This window comes from Aedes albopictus, chromosome 1, assembly GCF_035046485.1.
Source record: "Aedes albopictus strain Foshan chromosome 1, AalbF5, whole genome shotgun sequence".
In the NCBI taxonomy this organism is placed as follows: Eukaryota; Metazoa; Arthropoda; class Insecta; order Diptera; family Culicidae; genus Aedes; species Aedes albopictus.
Window position 1 is genome coordinate 142,429,911 of NC_085136.1, and position 13,367 is coordinate 142,443,277.

The 13,367-nt window shown below is 44.8% G+C and overlaps 1 protein-coding gene and 1 long non-coding RNA gene across 5 annotated transcripts in view; one reads left to right on the top strand and one right to left on the bottom strand.

The window, feature by feature from the left end:
* Nucleotides 1–13,367, top strand: part of LOC134285199 (uncharacterized) — a 203,453-nt gene that overhangs the window by 104,208 nt on the left and 85,878 nt on the right. The gene's annotated exons all lie outside the window — the stretch shown is intronic.
* LOC109422805 (E3 ubiquitin-protein ligase HECW2-like) overlaps nt 7–13,367 on the bottom strand; it is a 123,447-nt gene continuing 110,086 nt past the window's right edge. For all 4 annotated transcript variants that reach the window (XM_062845512.1, XM_062845514.1, XM_062845513.1 and 1 more), the window contains 2 exons: nt 935–1,201; nt 7–869 (listed from right to left, as the gene is read on the bottom strand). In XM_062845512.1, the coding sequence (XP_062701496.1) occupies nt 62–869; nt 935–1,201 (1,075 nt within the window). In that variant the 3' untranslated portion in view covers nt 7–61. The remainder of the gene's footprint in view (nt 870–934; nt 1,202–13,367) is intronic.

Consider the following 13,367-nt stretch of genomic DNA (forward strand, 5'->3'; position numbering starts at 1 on the left):
GCAACAGATAGTACAAGAACACGTCGCTCCGGCTGAGCCAGAGTTCACCGTTTCCAGTTAGCTACTCAATTCCGAATGTATTGGTTTCTTCTACGGCTAGCAGGAGCTTTTCGTACAAGATATCCGGCGTTGGATACGGTGGTAGATCCAAACGGTTGAAGCAGGTGTGCGCTCGCGGAAGGGCATTCGGTTTGCCCCATTTCTCTATGCAGAACCGCCGCGGACCGGTCGAACCCCTAAGAGCCGCGAATCCTTCGTACGGGATGCTGGACGTTCCCGTCACAAACTGTAGTAACCGTAACCGTTGCTCGTTGGAGAACTTTTCGATCACGTGCCAGAACCACACTATCACCTGGTGCCCATCGTGGTAACCACTGCGGTACTCCGTGTTTATCCGCCAATCGTTGAGATCTATTTCTGCCGTTCCGGCAATCACCAGCTCCAGCTCCCGCGCGTCGAATACCGACACCAGACGTGGATCGACGACTTCATAGAAGCCACGCACCAACGATTCCGTCTGCTCCTGCACTCCACGCTCCAGCCGCCACTTCACCATCCGCTCCAAATACTCACGTTTGTTCTTCTCCGTGACGGGGATGTTCTTACCACCCGGTTTGAGCTCCCGCTCCACTACCCTACCCAGCAGCTCTTCCGTGACGCAGAACGTGAGCCCCAGTGACGTTCCGGATCCGATGTCGTTGTCCCGGATCCACTGCAACGACTGATGAAATTCATTATCCAAAGATTCCAGATCACTTAGCGCTACCGGAAGCCGCAGCAGAGCTTTGTAGAACGGCCGGGTGAAGAAGGCGTCCAGAAGGTACTGATGGACGAGGGCCAACCCCAGGACGCGACCGCTGAAGCGGAACCTGTGTACAGAGATGAACTGGTCTTAACACACGAATCTCACGGTTACGTTCAGCTCCGAACTTACCAATCATGGCTGTTGTCCACGAAGGCCGACAGGGGCGATACCTGCACCGTGTAGGTATCGTTTGCTGAGTACTCGAACAGACCGTAGTATGGGTTGAACAGCTCGCGGGACAGCAAGAAGAAGAATTCACGAGATGGGCCACCGTAGTCCAGGCCTTCTTCGGTGTCCCACAGCACGGCCAAGCGTCCTCGTTGGAGGTCTTTTTTGTTGGCGGACATGATCCGGCGGAAGGCATCCTCCAGCAGGTGGGACCGGCGGATGTGTAATCTGGAATGAGGTAGATGGTAAATCATGAAGTTTGTTAGGCGGACTGATAGTGTACAATAGATATTAAAAGCTGGTCACAGTTAGGGACCCGCATAGGAATAAATGATGAATCCACGGAATGAAAACCAATACTATTGCTAAAAACTATATGTGAAGATGAATAGTTATCGAAGATGCAAATGCGCAGATGCAGTGAGAGAGATTCTTTTTATCTGTCATTATAATGGGAAACCTTCATTCCGTTACCAGCGACAATGATCTGCGACAAGTGACAGGCATCAGAAGTACATGCTTTGCAGGAATATCTGAGAATACATCTGGAGGAGATACCTGAGTGGGCTACGGGATGGTATACAAACGTACATACATTTATTTGTTCAACATCACATTTAAGAAAAACATAATCAAGAATAGTATGCCACAATACTCGGTTTGTGGCTGCCGCTCTCCATCCTCGGTCGCGTCCAATGCTCGCCACATCACGCTCCACCTGGTCCACCCATCGTCCTCTCTGCGCTCCACGCCTTTTTGTACCAACCAGATCAGTAGCGAACACCAACTTTGCAGGGTAGGTATCCGGCATTCTTGCAACATGCCCTGCCCACCGTATCCTTCCGGCTTTGGCCACCTTCTGGATGCTGGGTTCGCCGTAGAGTATAGCGAGTGGTTCATCCTGCTCCGCCACACACCGTTCTCCTGCACACCGCCGAAGATCGTTCATAGCACGCGTTGCTCGAAAACTCCGAGTGCTTTCAGGTCCTCCTCGAGCATGGTCATGTCGTAGAGGACCACCGGTCTTATTAGCGTTTTGTACATGGTGCATTTGATGCGTGGGTGAATCTTTTTAGACCGCAGCTTCTTCTGGAGCCCGTAGTAGGTCCGATTCCGCTGATGATGCGCCTTCGAATTTCAGGACTCACGTTGTGTTAGCCATCAGGGAGGATCCGAGGTAGAAGAATTCCTCCACTACCTCAAAGGTATCCCCGTTTATCGTCACATTACTACCTAGACGGATCCAGTCGTGTTTGGTTCCGCCTACAAGCATGTGCTTTGTTTTTGAGGCATTCATCACCAGTCCGACCTTTGCTGCTTCGCGTTTCAGGCGAGTGTACAGCTCAGTCACCGTTCCAACTGTTATGGCGATATTGTCCGCAAAGCACACAAATTTGCCGGATTTTGTGAATATCGTTTTCCGGCTGTTGAGCCCGGCTCGTCGCATCACACCTTCCAGAGCGGTGTTGCTTGTTGGAGAGGACACAACCCCGGACAATCTTGTCCAGAGAATGTATAGGGATGAGTTTGGCTGGAACGCCGTTTCAACTGCTATCACCCATATCGTCTGGGAGCTACAGAGGAGGTGGCGCGTGGGCTCAGAGGATGGCTAGTTCAGATGCGGTACAAGAGGTGGTCCAGGGGTTCGGAGTCGGCTTCGTAGGTCATACCGGTGCCCTGCGGTCGAGTTCGACCCTTACAGCGATTAAGTGGCCGCGGAGAGGAAGTTCCGGTAGCGCTGCTGTCGTGACGTCGGTCTACTGGGTTGTATCCGAGCCCGCGGTTGGAAAGGGGTCCCTGGCAAAGGCCGGAGCAGGTGAGACCCTGCTGTCTGCAACCTTCGGGTGCATCTGATAGGGCCTGAAAGGTATCACTACTTACTCTTCCTTTGCGGGCAGGTCAGATCGGGTTGCACGTGGGCATCAGTTCTTGATGTCTGCTAAGCAGTTGGGCGCGGGCGGGATTGACCCTGCCCGCCTTCCTAGGACAAAGGGAGTGCTAACCTTGAGAGTGCGATGTGAACTAGCCCCTCTTTGAAGCAATACCTTCTTGTTGGTTCCGGAGAGACGTAGGGTTTAGCGACCATAGGAATGTGTTTAGTGTGCACGAGGAGAGAGTACTCCTGGCTTTTACTATTGTTGTAGAAAGTGGCCTCAGCCCCATACTACCCTATTATTGTTATTAGGGTGTCTGTTTGCAAATTATCCCTATATGGTTTAGAAGGAGAAAAAGAGCGATGTTGAAAAGTAGGCATGAGAAACCGTCACCTTGTCGCAGTCTCCGGTGAGATTCGAATGAACTAAATAGTTTACCAGAAACCCTTACGATGTTATGCACATCGTACATCGTTGGGGTTCATTCAAATATTACGTAACGCAAAAATTGTCCATTTAAGACCCCCTCCCTTCTCACGTAACAAGTTTTGTATGAGATATTTTGTATAAAGCGTAACAAAGAGCTAATCCTCCTCCCTCCCTCCTTAGCGTTAAGAAATATTTGAACAAACCCTTGCTTCAACCAGTCTAATTAGCTTCCCAGGAAAGCTGTTTTCGTCCATGATTTTCCATAGCTCTGTGCGGTCGATACTGTCGTATATCACTTTGAAGTCAATGAACAGGTGATGCGTTGGGGCCTGGTATTCACGGCATTTCTGGAGGATTTGCCATACGGTGAAGATCTGGTCTGTTGTCGACCGGCCGTCGATGAAGCCAGCTTGATAACTTCCCACGAAATCATTCGTTTTAGGTGACAGACGACGGAAGATGATCTGGGATAGCACTCTGTAGGCAGCATTCAAAATAGTGATCGCCCTGAAGTTCTCACATTCCAAATGGTCGCTTTTCTTGTGAATGGGGCAGATTACCCCTTCCTTTCACTCCTCCGGCAGCTGCTCGGATTCCAAGATCCTGACTATACGGGCTGGTATACGGGCAACATTTTGCGTACTTCATAGGTCGAAAACATTCGGCCGCTTTTATGCAGCGTCACAATTTCAAGAAACAACAGAGCGATGCATTTCAATATCCAACGCTTGTCAGCCAAAGTGGTTGGTTCACAACGACATCTCAAAACGAGAGGATGTCGGCCAAATTCAGATCGCCCCGATGACAAATAAGAAACTTAGTGCAGTAGCAAAGATGATGGTGAACAAGGCACCGCGCCAGAATGGCATTCCGACTATAGTCATCAAGGCGGCCATTGAGGCTCACCTTGACGTGTTCAGAATGGCAATGAAGAGGTGTCTGAAATCAGTGGACTACCAGATAGTGCTCGCAGGGCAAGGAGGCTCTTTACTCTTCTCAGTCATCACAGATTAAGGCGGGTCAAGAGGTGGTCTACTCAGGACCCTAGTGGAAAAATGAGAGAGAGAGTAAAGGAGGAACGAGACCACAAGGACGGTAAGCCGAGAGGTAGCAGGGCAGGTACCATGGACGACGCTCTTGTCATCAAGATAGATCTATCTACTAAGAGGTATTCAAGGTGAGGAGGTGTGATGCCAAAACTGGGTGTCGATAAACCCAATATTCGACGTACTCGTACCGATAGCGGCATGATCTTCCAGTTCAAAATGCTCTTAAGAGTCAGTCACAGGCACAGCTGGCAAGTCTCAATGCAGGTAACGCAGCTAAGCCACAGCCACTACTGTGACACGGTGTCACACAGCTCAGTTACTGCTGCTTCAAGCAATCGCTGTGTGGGGGATGGATCATCATAGAGGACCAAGTACCCGCCATACCTAGTACCCGCCGGGTACAGCAACAGTGTCGCCGATGGCGTCGACATGGATGGGTAAATATCTAGTCTAGGAGTTAGTGTCTACATCTTACGAGGGCTGCGCAGTCGTCAAAGTAATTGGGGTCTTCTTCTGTAGATGCTACATATGTACTTCCGCGGTGGTTGATCAATACAAACTTGTAGGGTGACGCCAATTGCCAAGACAAGTGTAATGACTCCTACCGAGAAGTCTCCATAGATGCTAGTAGTGGGAATCATCGAGTGGCTCTTTCCGCGCCATGATCTGAGCCCCAGGCCTCTTTTCGTAGGACCGCTAGGGCCTGGGTCAAGCGATAAGGGGAGGTTTGTGGAGATTGCAAAAACCCTTAAGCGTAGAGAAGAGGTCACGCCCGGACGGAATTCTGAACCTAGATTTCAAAGTAGCTATTGCAGATCTGAGCATCTCATCTGCAATGCAGAAATGTCTCAACGAGGGAGTCTTCCCGGAGCTTGGAGGCGGCATAGCCTGGTTCGATTGACAAAGGCGAGAAAACCACCCGGGAACCAGTCGACATATAGACCAAATGTTTGCTCGGCAGAGAATGTGCTTGAAAGGATCATCCTCAACAGACTGTTGACACATGGAAGCTGTAGATGGTATCTCAAGTAACCCATCGAAACTTTCCTACAGCATAAGAGGAGAGAAATTCGCTAATGTGCAGTAGTGACCCCAGATGTCAAAAATGTATTCAATAGGGCCAGTTAGGTCACTACTGCCGATGCGTTCCTGCATCTGGGAATACCCGGGTACTTGTGCGTGCAAGATTCTCGTAAGCTATTCCGAGTATCGAGTACCTACTAAGTAGTATGCGACTCAGAGGTGGATCGGGATTGCTTTAACACATAACCTCAGGAGAGTCCCGCAAGGTTCTACCCTGGATCCAGTGTTATGGAATGTCATTTGAGGAAAGTTTGAGATAAAACCACAAGGTAAAAGTGCTCCATACACTGTTTTTTGATAGCATGCTTTTGAGATGAGAAAATAGCAAGTGAGTGTAACTCTTTCCAAGTGAGTGTTGCCATCCCTGTCCGGACCGTACAAGAACTAACTACATCAACAAATATCAAGGGTTCAAAATATCTTATCAACTGCTCGATCCTTTGATGAGTCCTCGTTCACACCTGGCCTCATAATGCAACCGGCGGATATCCATAGATCACCCCATCAGATGTGCACCGAACTGTGATGGTTTCCATCTAGTTTATCATCAAACACCTGAACCGCTGCGCAAATAGGTAATTAATTTATGATTCGCGGTCAAGCTTCACCCACCGCGTCTGCCCTGAAACAGAAGCCAAAGCCACAAAACCGTGCGCCGCCGTCCGGTCCAACTTAGTCAGTCCAATAATACGATGTTTATCACATGCTACCGCTGCCGCCGCCGCCGCCGGTGCAGCTTGTTATACGACCACAACACCTTCCGCCCATCAAGTCGATTTCAAGACGTGCACTGATTTAAGGTTTTACCTTTTGAGTGCTCTTCGCATCGCACACATGGCTTAGATTGTTGCCGATTTTTGGAGGACGCATAAGCATCATATCGCTGTAACGAATGACCGTGACAGTAAGATTTCCGGATTGACAAACATTCCCCTCCTGTGTGGATAGGTTGTTAGTCATGCATTTTTGGTTATCATGTCGAGTCGTTTCGCATGTTCCTGGTTTGAACAAGATAAGTTTTCGAATGGGAACATGAATAGTTTGATAGGCGACACTATGGCACAGGAACCAGAAACAGCCATGAAGATTTGTTTTAACGCGCTCAAAAGAAACGAAACTGAACAGTTCAAGAAGACGTCAATTAAGCCAAGCAAAACGCAATTAGGGTCTGGGACCATTTGGGCAAGAGCACCTATTTTGGGCACTTGCTGCTATAACTCCTATAGGTGCTCCTGCCCAAATGGTTCCAGACCCTACCCTTAAATTGAAATTTGAATCTGTTACTGTAACTGTCAAAAATAGGGTCTGGGACTATTTGGGCAGGCGGACCCTTGATGCTATAACTCAGTCACTTGTTATGTTTCTGCAACCCCAATATTCACGGTATAGTTTGCTGATTCATGACATGATGGCAGCAGGAGATTGTTCTTCTGGGATTCCACAGTAATTCCGTTTTGCGATTTCTCCGCAAATTTGTACTAAGACTCCTCCAGGAGTTTTACGTGGGATTCCCAGGAAGCTCTTGATGTTTCTCTGGCGTTCTTCCAAGAGTTTCTTCTGAGATTCCTGAAGAGATTCCGTCTTTGATTCCTTCAAGAGCTTTTGCTAGGATTCTTCCTGGCGGTACTCCACAGATTCTTCTAAAGACTTTTTCTGGGATTTCTCCTCCAGAAATTCCATTCCTAATTCTCTTTATAGTTGCTTTTGGAATGCCTTCAGAAGTTTTTGTTTTACTTCCAGAAAATATTTCTTAGAATTCCAGCAATTTTACATGGGATTTCAACCAGGTGTTTTCTCGGGGATTGCTTCATGAATTTGTTCCGAGATTCCTCCAGTAACTCCTTCCAAAATTCCGTCAAGGATTCCTTCCAGGAAGTCTATGCGAGATCACTCCCGGAGTTCCTTCTGGAATTTCTTAGGAATTCTTTCTAAGATCTTTCCAAGAATCTTACAAGAACTTTTTTCAGTATTCCTCCAAAAACTTCTTCGGGATTTTTCCTAGATTTCATTTCTGGGTTTCCGCCAGGAATTGCTTCTGGAATTTCTTCAGAATTACTCCTTCGCGAATTTCTTCGGGAACTTCTTCAGAGATTCCTTTTGAAACCCTAACTGAGATTCCTCTTGGAACCCATTCCTGGAAATTCTTCAAGAAACTGCTTCTAGAATTTCTTCACGAACTCTTTTCTAGATTCCTTCAAGAGCTTCGTTTGAAATACCTGCAAATTATTTTGGAAATCCTCTAGAAGTTCATTCTGGAATTCTATCAGATGTTTCTAATGCAAATGCTCCAGAAGTTTATTATGGAGTATTTTGAGAAATTCCTTCTAAAGTCCTCCTGGAGCAAATACTCCTGCAAGATTCTTCTGGTTTTCATCAGCAGCTATTAGGAGAATCTCGGATGGAATACCTGGAAGATTCCCGGAACTCCCTTGAAGTCCCAGAAGGAATCTCAGAAGAAAATCCTGGAAGGACCCCAGAAGTAACTTCAGAGGGAACCCCAAAAAGAATCTCAGACATACTTCCCTGAGACATCACAGAAGGAAATCCTAAAAAAAAATTGTGGAGAAACCACAGAAGGAGTTCCTGTAAGACAAAAGCATAAATTTTTAGAAAAGCATCGTCTTACCTCCTGAATCAGTTTCATATTTTGTCCTCCCTGAAGCTACGATCAAAGTTTGAGCGAAATCCATTGAGTCTTAAAGGGGCGCTCAACGAGCTTGAAGTTAGTAAGGGAAAAGTTGGCCAAATGTTTGCAGAAAGCACAAGTTTTCAAGTTTTGCCACTAGGTAGTGTTGTAAGCGTTCAGTTGACGAAATCTTTGGTCACAGACAAACAGGCCATGATAGATTTCGATTTGACGTTTGTCTAACACGCACACTACTAAACAAAGCACCTGTAATTTTCGTTTGCATCATTCAGCAACGTGTACACTGGCAAACGTCAAAGCGATCGAACACTAGCGCATCTGGTGGAAGGATCGCGCAAATCAAGTGAAATTTAAATTGATCGATAAATGCATGTGCCAAATCGTTTTGAAGAGTGTTACGTCTGTTTGTCTGTGCTTTGGTATTCTTATAGGTAACCATATGCCAATCAATGGACCAATGAAGCAAACTTTTCTAGGGTTCACCGCATGTAAACAAAGGCGCCTCCGTATATGGACATTAGCATTGTGACAGTAGTGGAGTTATGTCAAACACACAAGTCTACGGTGGTGCTATTTGTTCGTTCCATAGCGACCGTTTTAGTTATTTTAGTGATCAATTATGTCGAAAACTGTATTTTTTCCGAAACCTATGGAAAACGTTATAATCTTCCATATCTCCCAGATTACTTCAGAATTCTGAAAAAAAAATCCTAAGATTCTTCTCGAATTTCTGCAAAAAATTCCGCCAAGGATTTGCTTTAAAAATATTTGAAGTACATATTTCTAAAGAAATCCTACAATGATTCAGCCAAGGAATTCAACAGAAACTTCAACACCTTCAGAATAAATCCAAGAAACCTTTGAAGATATTTTTAAAAATGTAAAAACGAATCTTGATTTATCGACTGTAAAGTTTTCTATCAAATATGGTTTGGCTTGCAGTCCTTCAAATCAAAAGGAAACAGAGGTTATCTATTTTCCGACGTTTCGGCGCAATGTATTTTGCCGCAAAAGCAATCTTGAACACTACCAGCAAAAATATTCCGCCGGAAGCCGAAGTTCTGCTAAGCCTGAGTCCAAGCTTTTCACTACCCCTCAGAAGTTTCGATCGTCATCCACTGTATCACCTGATTGCCGAAACCGAAACTATCCTCAAAACTGCACCTGACAAAACCACCCAGGAACGGACCCGATGCAACATCACCAATATCATACAGAATTATATCAACAAGAAACACAGCGATAGAACCAGCGACGCGCAAACGAAGTTCCTAACACAAGCATGCACCACAACAACGAAGTTTCTCAAGTCGAATCCGGATATATCCGTTTTGCCCGCCGACAAAGGTAACAAGACGGTCATTATGTGGACCGACGATTACGAACGATGATAAAACGTATCGCCGTATTAGAAGTGATCCCACAAACCGATATCAAATTGCCAACAACAACATCGTCCAACGTCTTCTGAATCTGAAGCTGATCGACTACCGCACCGCCGCCACCCCACGGATATACGGACTCCCAAAAGCACATAAACCAAGCCTCCCCTTGCGACCCGTGGTCCGTGATATGACCAGTCCCAGCTACGAACTGTCCAAGTATGTATGTAGAATACTACAAGCCTCGTTGGACAACAAATACAACATCAGAGACTCATATAGTTTCTGCCAATACATCAACACCATAACGATCCCTTCTGGATACGTAATGGTGTCGTTTGATGTTGTATCGTTGTTTACCAACATCCCAAAACAGTTGGTAATACACGATATAATACAAATCTGGGATACCATCAAACCAAACACGGAGATCAATCTCGATCTTTTCCTGGAAATTGTATCCTTCTGTATGGACACGAGCTACTTCGTATTCCGGAACCAATTCTACGAACAGATCGAAGTAACTGCCATGGGTAATCCACTATCCCCAGTACTTGCTGATCTGGTCATGGGGATCCTACTTGATACAGTAACCAGTAAGACTGACATTGTCTTCACTGTGTTGCGTAAATACGTGGATGATCTGATGCTTGTCATACCAGCTGATAGATTACAGCAGGTTCTAGACATCTTCAACTCATACCACCCGAGTATCCAATTCACATTTGAAGTGGAAACAGACGGTAGGCTCCCATACTTAGACATGACTCTAGTTCGGCAAGAAGATGACACCATTCGAACCGTGTGGTATATGAAAGCCATCGCATCGGGTCGTTTGTTGAATTTCTCATCTCTCCATCCTCTCACCCAAAAAATCAACACCATCAAAAATGTCATCCATCGGGTAAACCGATTATCCACCAACTGGGATGAAGAGAAAAAGCGAGAAGTCATCGCTCAAATTCTGCAAACCAACGACTACCAACGCACACCATTACAGCCGACGATCACACGACCGAAGAACACACGATTGGACCGCCTCAAGCTAAAATATACCGATCTCTCCTTTACATCCCGTCACTTACACCAAAAATCATCCAGACACTACGACACGACTATCCCTCCGTAATAATATGCCCACGGAGCGTGCACGCGATAAGGGATCTCTACACACGCATTAAGGACCCGATACCCATGGATCAACACCATAACGTGGTGTATCGAATACAGTGCGGAAACTGCGACAAATGCTACATCGGTATGACCGGCAACCTGCTGAAGAAGAGATTGTCGGGCCATCGGAGCAATCTCAACCAACTGGAGAACCTATTAGAGTCAGGCCGTACATATGCAGATGAACCAGTGAGAGCACTCAGAGAAAAAACAGCTCTCTTGGCCCACTGCATCGACCACGACCATAGGTTCATCTACGAGACAACACGAATAGTCGATCGTCGATACAAGAGAAATATTCTCCCGATTCTAGAGATGATACACATTAGCAACGACAACGATTCCATCAACAAACGGACAGATACAGATAGACTTAGCAGTACGCTCTCTGGACTAATACACAGAATTAACACAGTCATGACAAAAACACTAATGGACAAAATAACAGAAACACCAACCACCCATCCGACCCCACCTAAACCATAACACAGATCAGTTACCAAACAGTCTACCGAAGCAGTGAGTGAACTTGAACTTCAACGGTAATTTTCTCGTTTTTGATTAGTATATTTTTGACTATATTACTCAACATAACTAAATTTTCAAACAATAGTGTTGCGACGAACAAAAATAGGACAATTTTATGTAGAAATTAAACACACAATGACAAAAAAAAACAGAACTCTAGTAAGTAAATGACACACAGATAGAAATGTAAAATTAAACTTATTGTATAAACCATTTTAGTGATCCCAAGAAGAAGGCAAAATACATTGCGCCGAAACGTCGGAAAATAGATAACCTCTGTTTCCTTTTGATTTGAGGGACTGCAAGCCAAACCATATTTGATGTAAAAACGAATCTATCACGAATTCTTGTAAGAACTCACTCAAGAGTTTCTCCAAGCATTCCTCCTGTGCAACTACATGGGATAGACAAAATGATCTGGACAGGCAAAATTTTCCATTTTCAAAAAATGGTCAAACAGCTGTAACTTTTTGAAAAGCGCTATAATTTTATTCCGTGTGAACAATTTTAGTTTATTTTAAAAGTTTTTCAAAGCTAATCATATAAGTCTTCAACACTCAAAATTTCATTGCATTTGGTTCATTGAATCCGGAGACATAACAGTTCAAAGTTGGCTATCGGATAATTTTGACTTTTTCTAGAATCATTCTAAGAATAGCCCGATCTTTACCAAAATTGGACCATTGATACACAACTGGTTGATCATTTTACAGTAAAAAAATTAGATTTTTCGATGCACTTTTCAAAAAGTTACAGCTGTTTGGCCATTTTTTGAAAAGTGAAAATTTTGCCTGTACCGATCATTTTGTCTATCCCCTGTATTCCTTCAGAAATATCTTCAGAAATGTCTTCACATATTCAAGGAAACTTCAAGTTTATCTCCATGGATCATTTCAAATATTTCTAAATAATCAAATATTCATAAAAGAACTCCTTCAAAAATTTCTAAAAGGATTGCTCCAAGAACTCCTCCAAGAATTTTTTTTTCAGAAAATTCTTTGATGATTTCTGCGAAAAGTCTTCCAAGGATTTGATTAGAAAATCCTCCAAAGATTTTCTATATGTTACTCCAAGCATGCTCCAAAGATTCATTCCGGAATTCCATAAAGAATTCTAACAACATTCTACTAACAACATTCTAACAAGAATTCTAAATTCCTGCATGCATTCCATCAGAAATTGAATCCAGGATTTCTTTAAAAAAAATCCTAAGAATTTTTTTGGGAATTCTTCGAAGGATTCCTTCAGAAAGTCCTACAAAAATTACTCCGAAAATTTCTCTATGGATTTGTACAAGATTGCACCAAAATTCTACTTGCATTTCACCAGCATTTGAATTTAGGAGTTTTTTTTCCTTAAGAAATCTGGAGGAGTTCCTCCAAGGAGTCCTAAAGAAAATTCTAGAAAAATACTTCAAGAATTTATATAAAGATTCCTACAGATTTTTTTTCAAAAATTCCATCGAAGTATTTCTATGGAAGTTGTCAGGGAATTCCTCCTAAGAAACTGATTGCTTCGGCCACTTCACAGCTTTTTTTAGGAAGTACATGAAGAATCTGCCCATATAGCCGAGGCGGTAAACGCACGGGTATTCAGCATGACCATGCTGAGGGTGACGGGTTCGATTCCCGGTCGGTCCAGGATCTTTTCGTAAAGGAAATTTCCTTGACTTCCTTGGGCATAGAGTATCTTCGTGCCTGCCACACGATATACACATGCAAAATGGTCATTGGCAGAGGAAGCTCTCAGTTAATAACTGTGGAAGTGCTCATAGAACACTAAGCTGAGAAGCAGGCTTTGTCCCAGGAGGACGTAACGCCAAGAAAAGGAAAGGAAAGGATGAAGAATCTGCTTCGAAATTCCTCCAAGGATTTCGCTTGAAATTCCTCCACTGATTCTTTCAGGAAACCTCTCAAGGATTCTTTAGAAATCCTTACAACAACTTCCTCAGGAAGCCGGGACCCGTAGCGTAGTTGGTCAAACGTTCGCTTCATATGCGGATGGTCATGGGTTTGATTCCCAGCCCCGGTACTTGGATTTTTTCGTTAGTTGCTCTTCCCCCGAGAGCAGCTGGCACTGACCCTCTTCTGAGCTTCGTGGCTCAAACGGACCCGGATACCTGGACATCGGCGAACCGCTACTCACAATGGACCCTGAATCGGACTGGAAAGGAACAACGGCCATCCATCATCCTTGTGCTCATCCTTCTACCATGTATAGAGTAGAAAA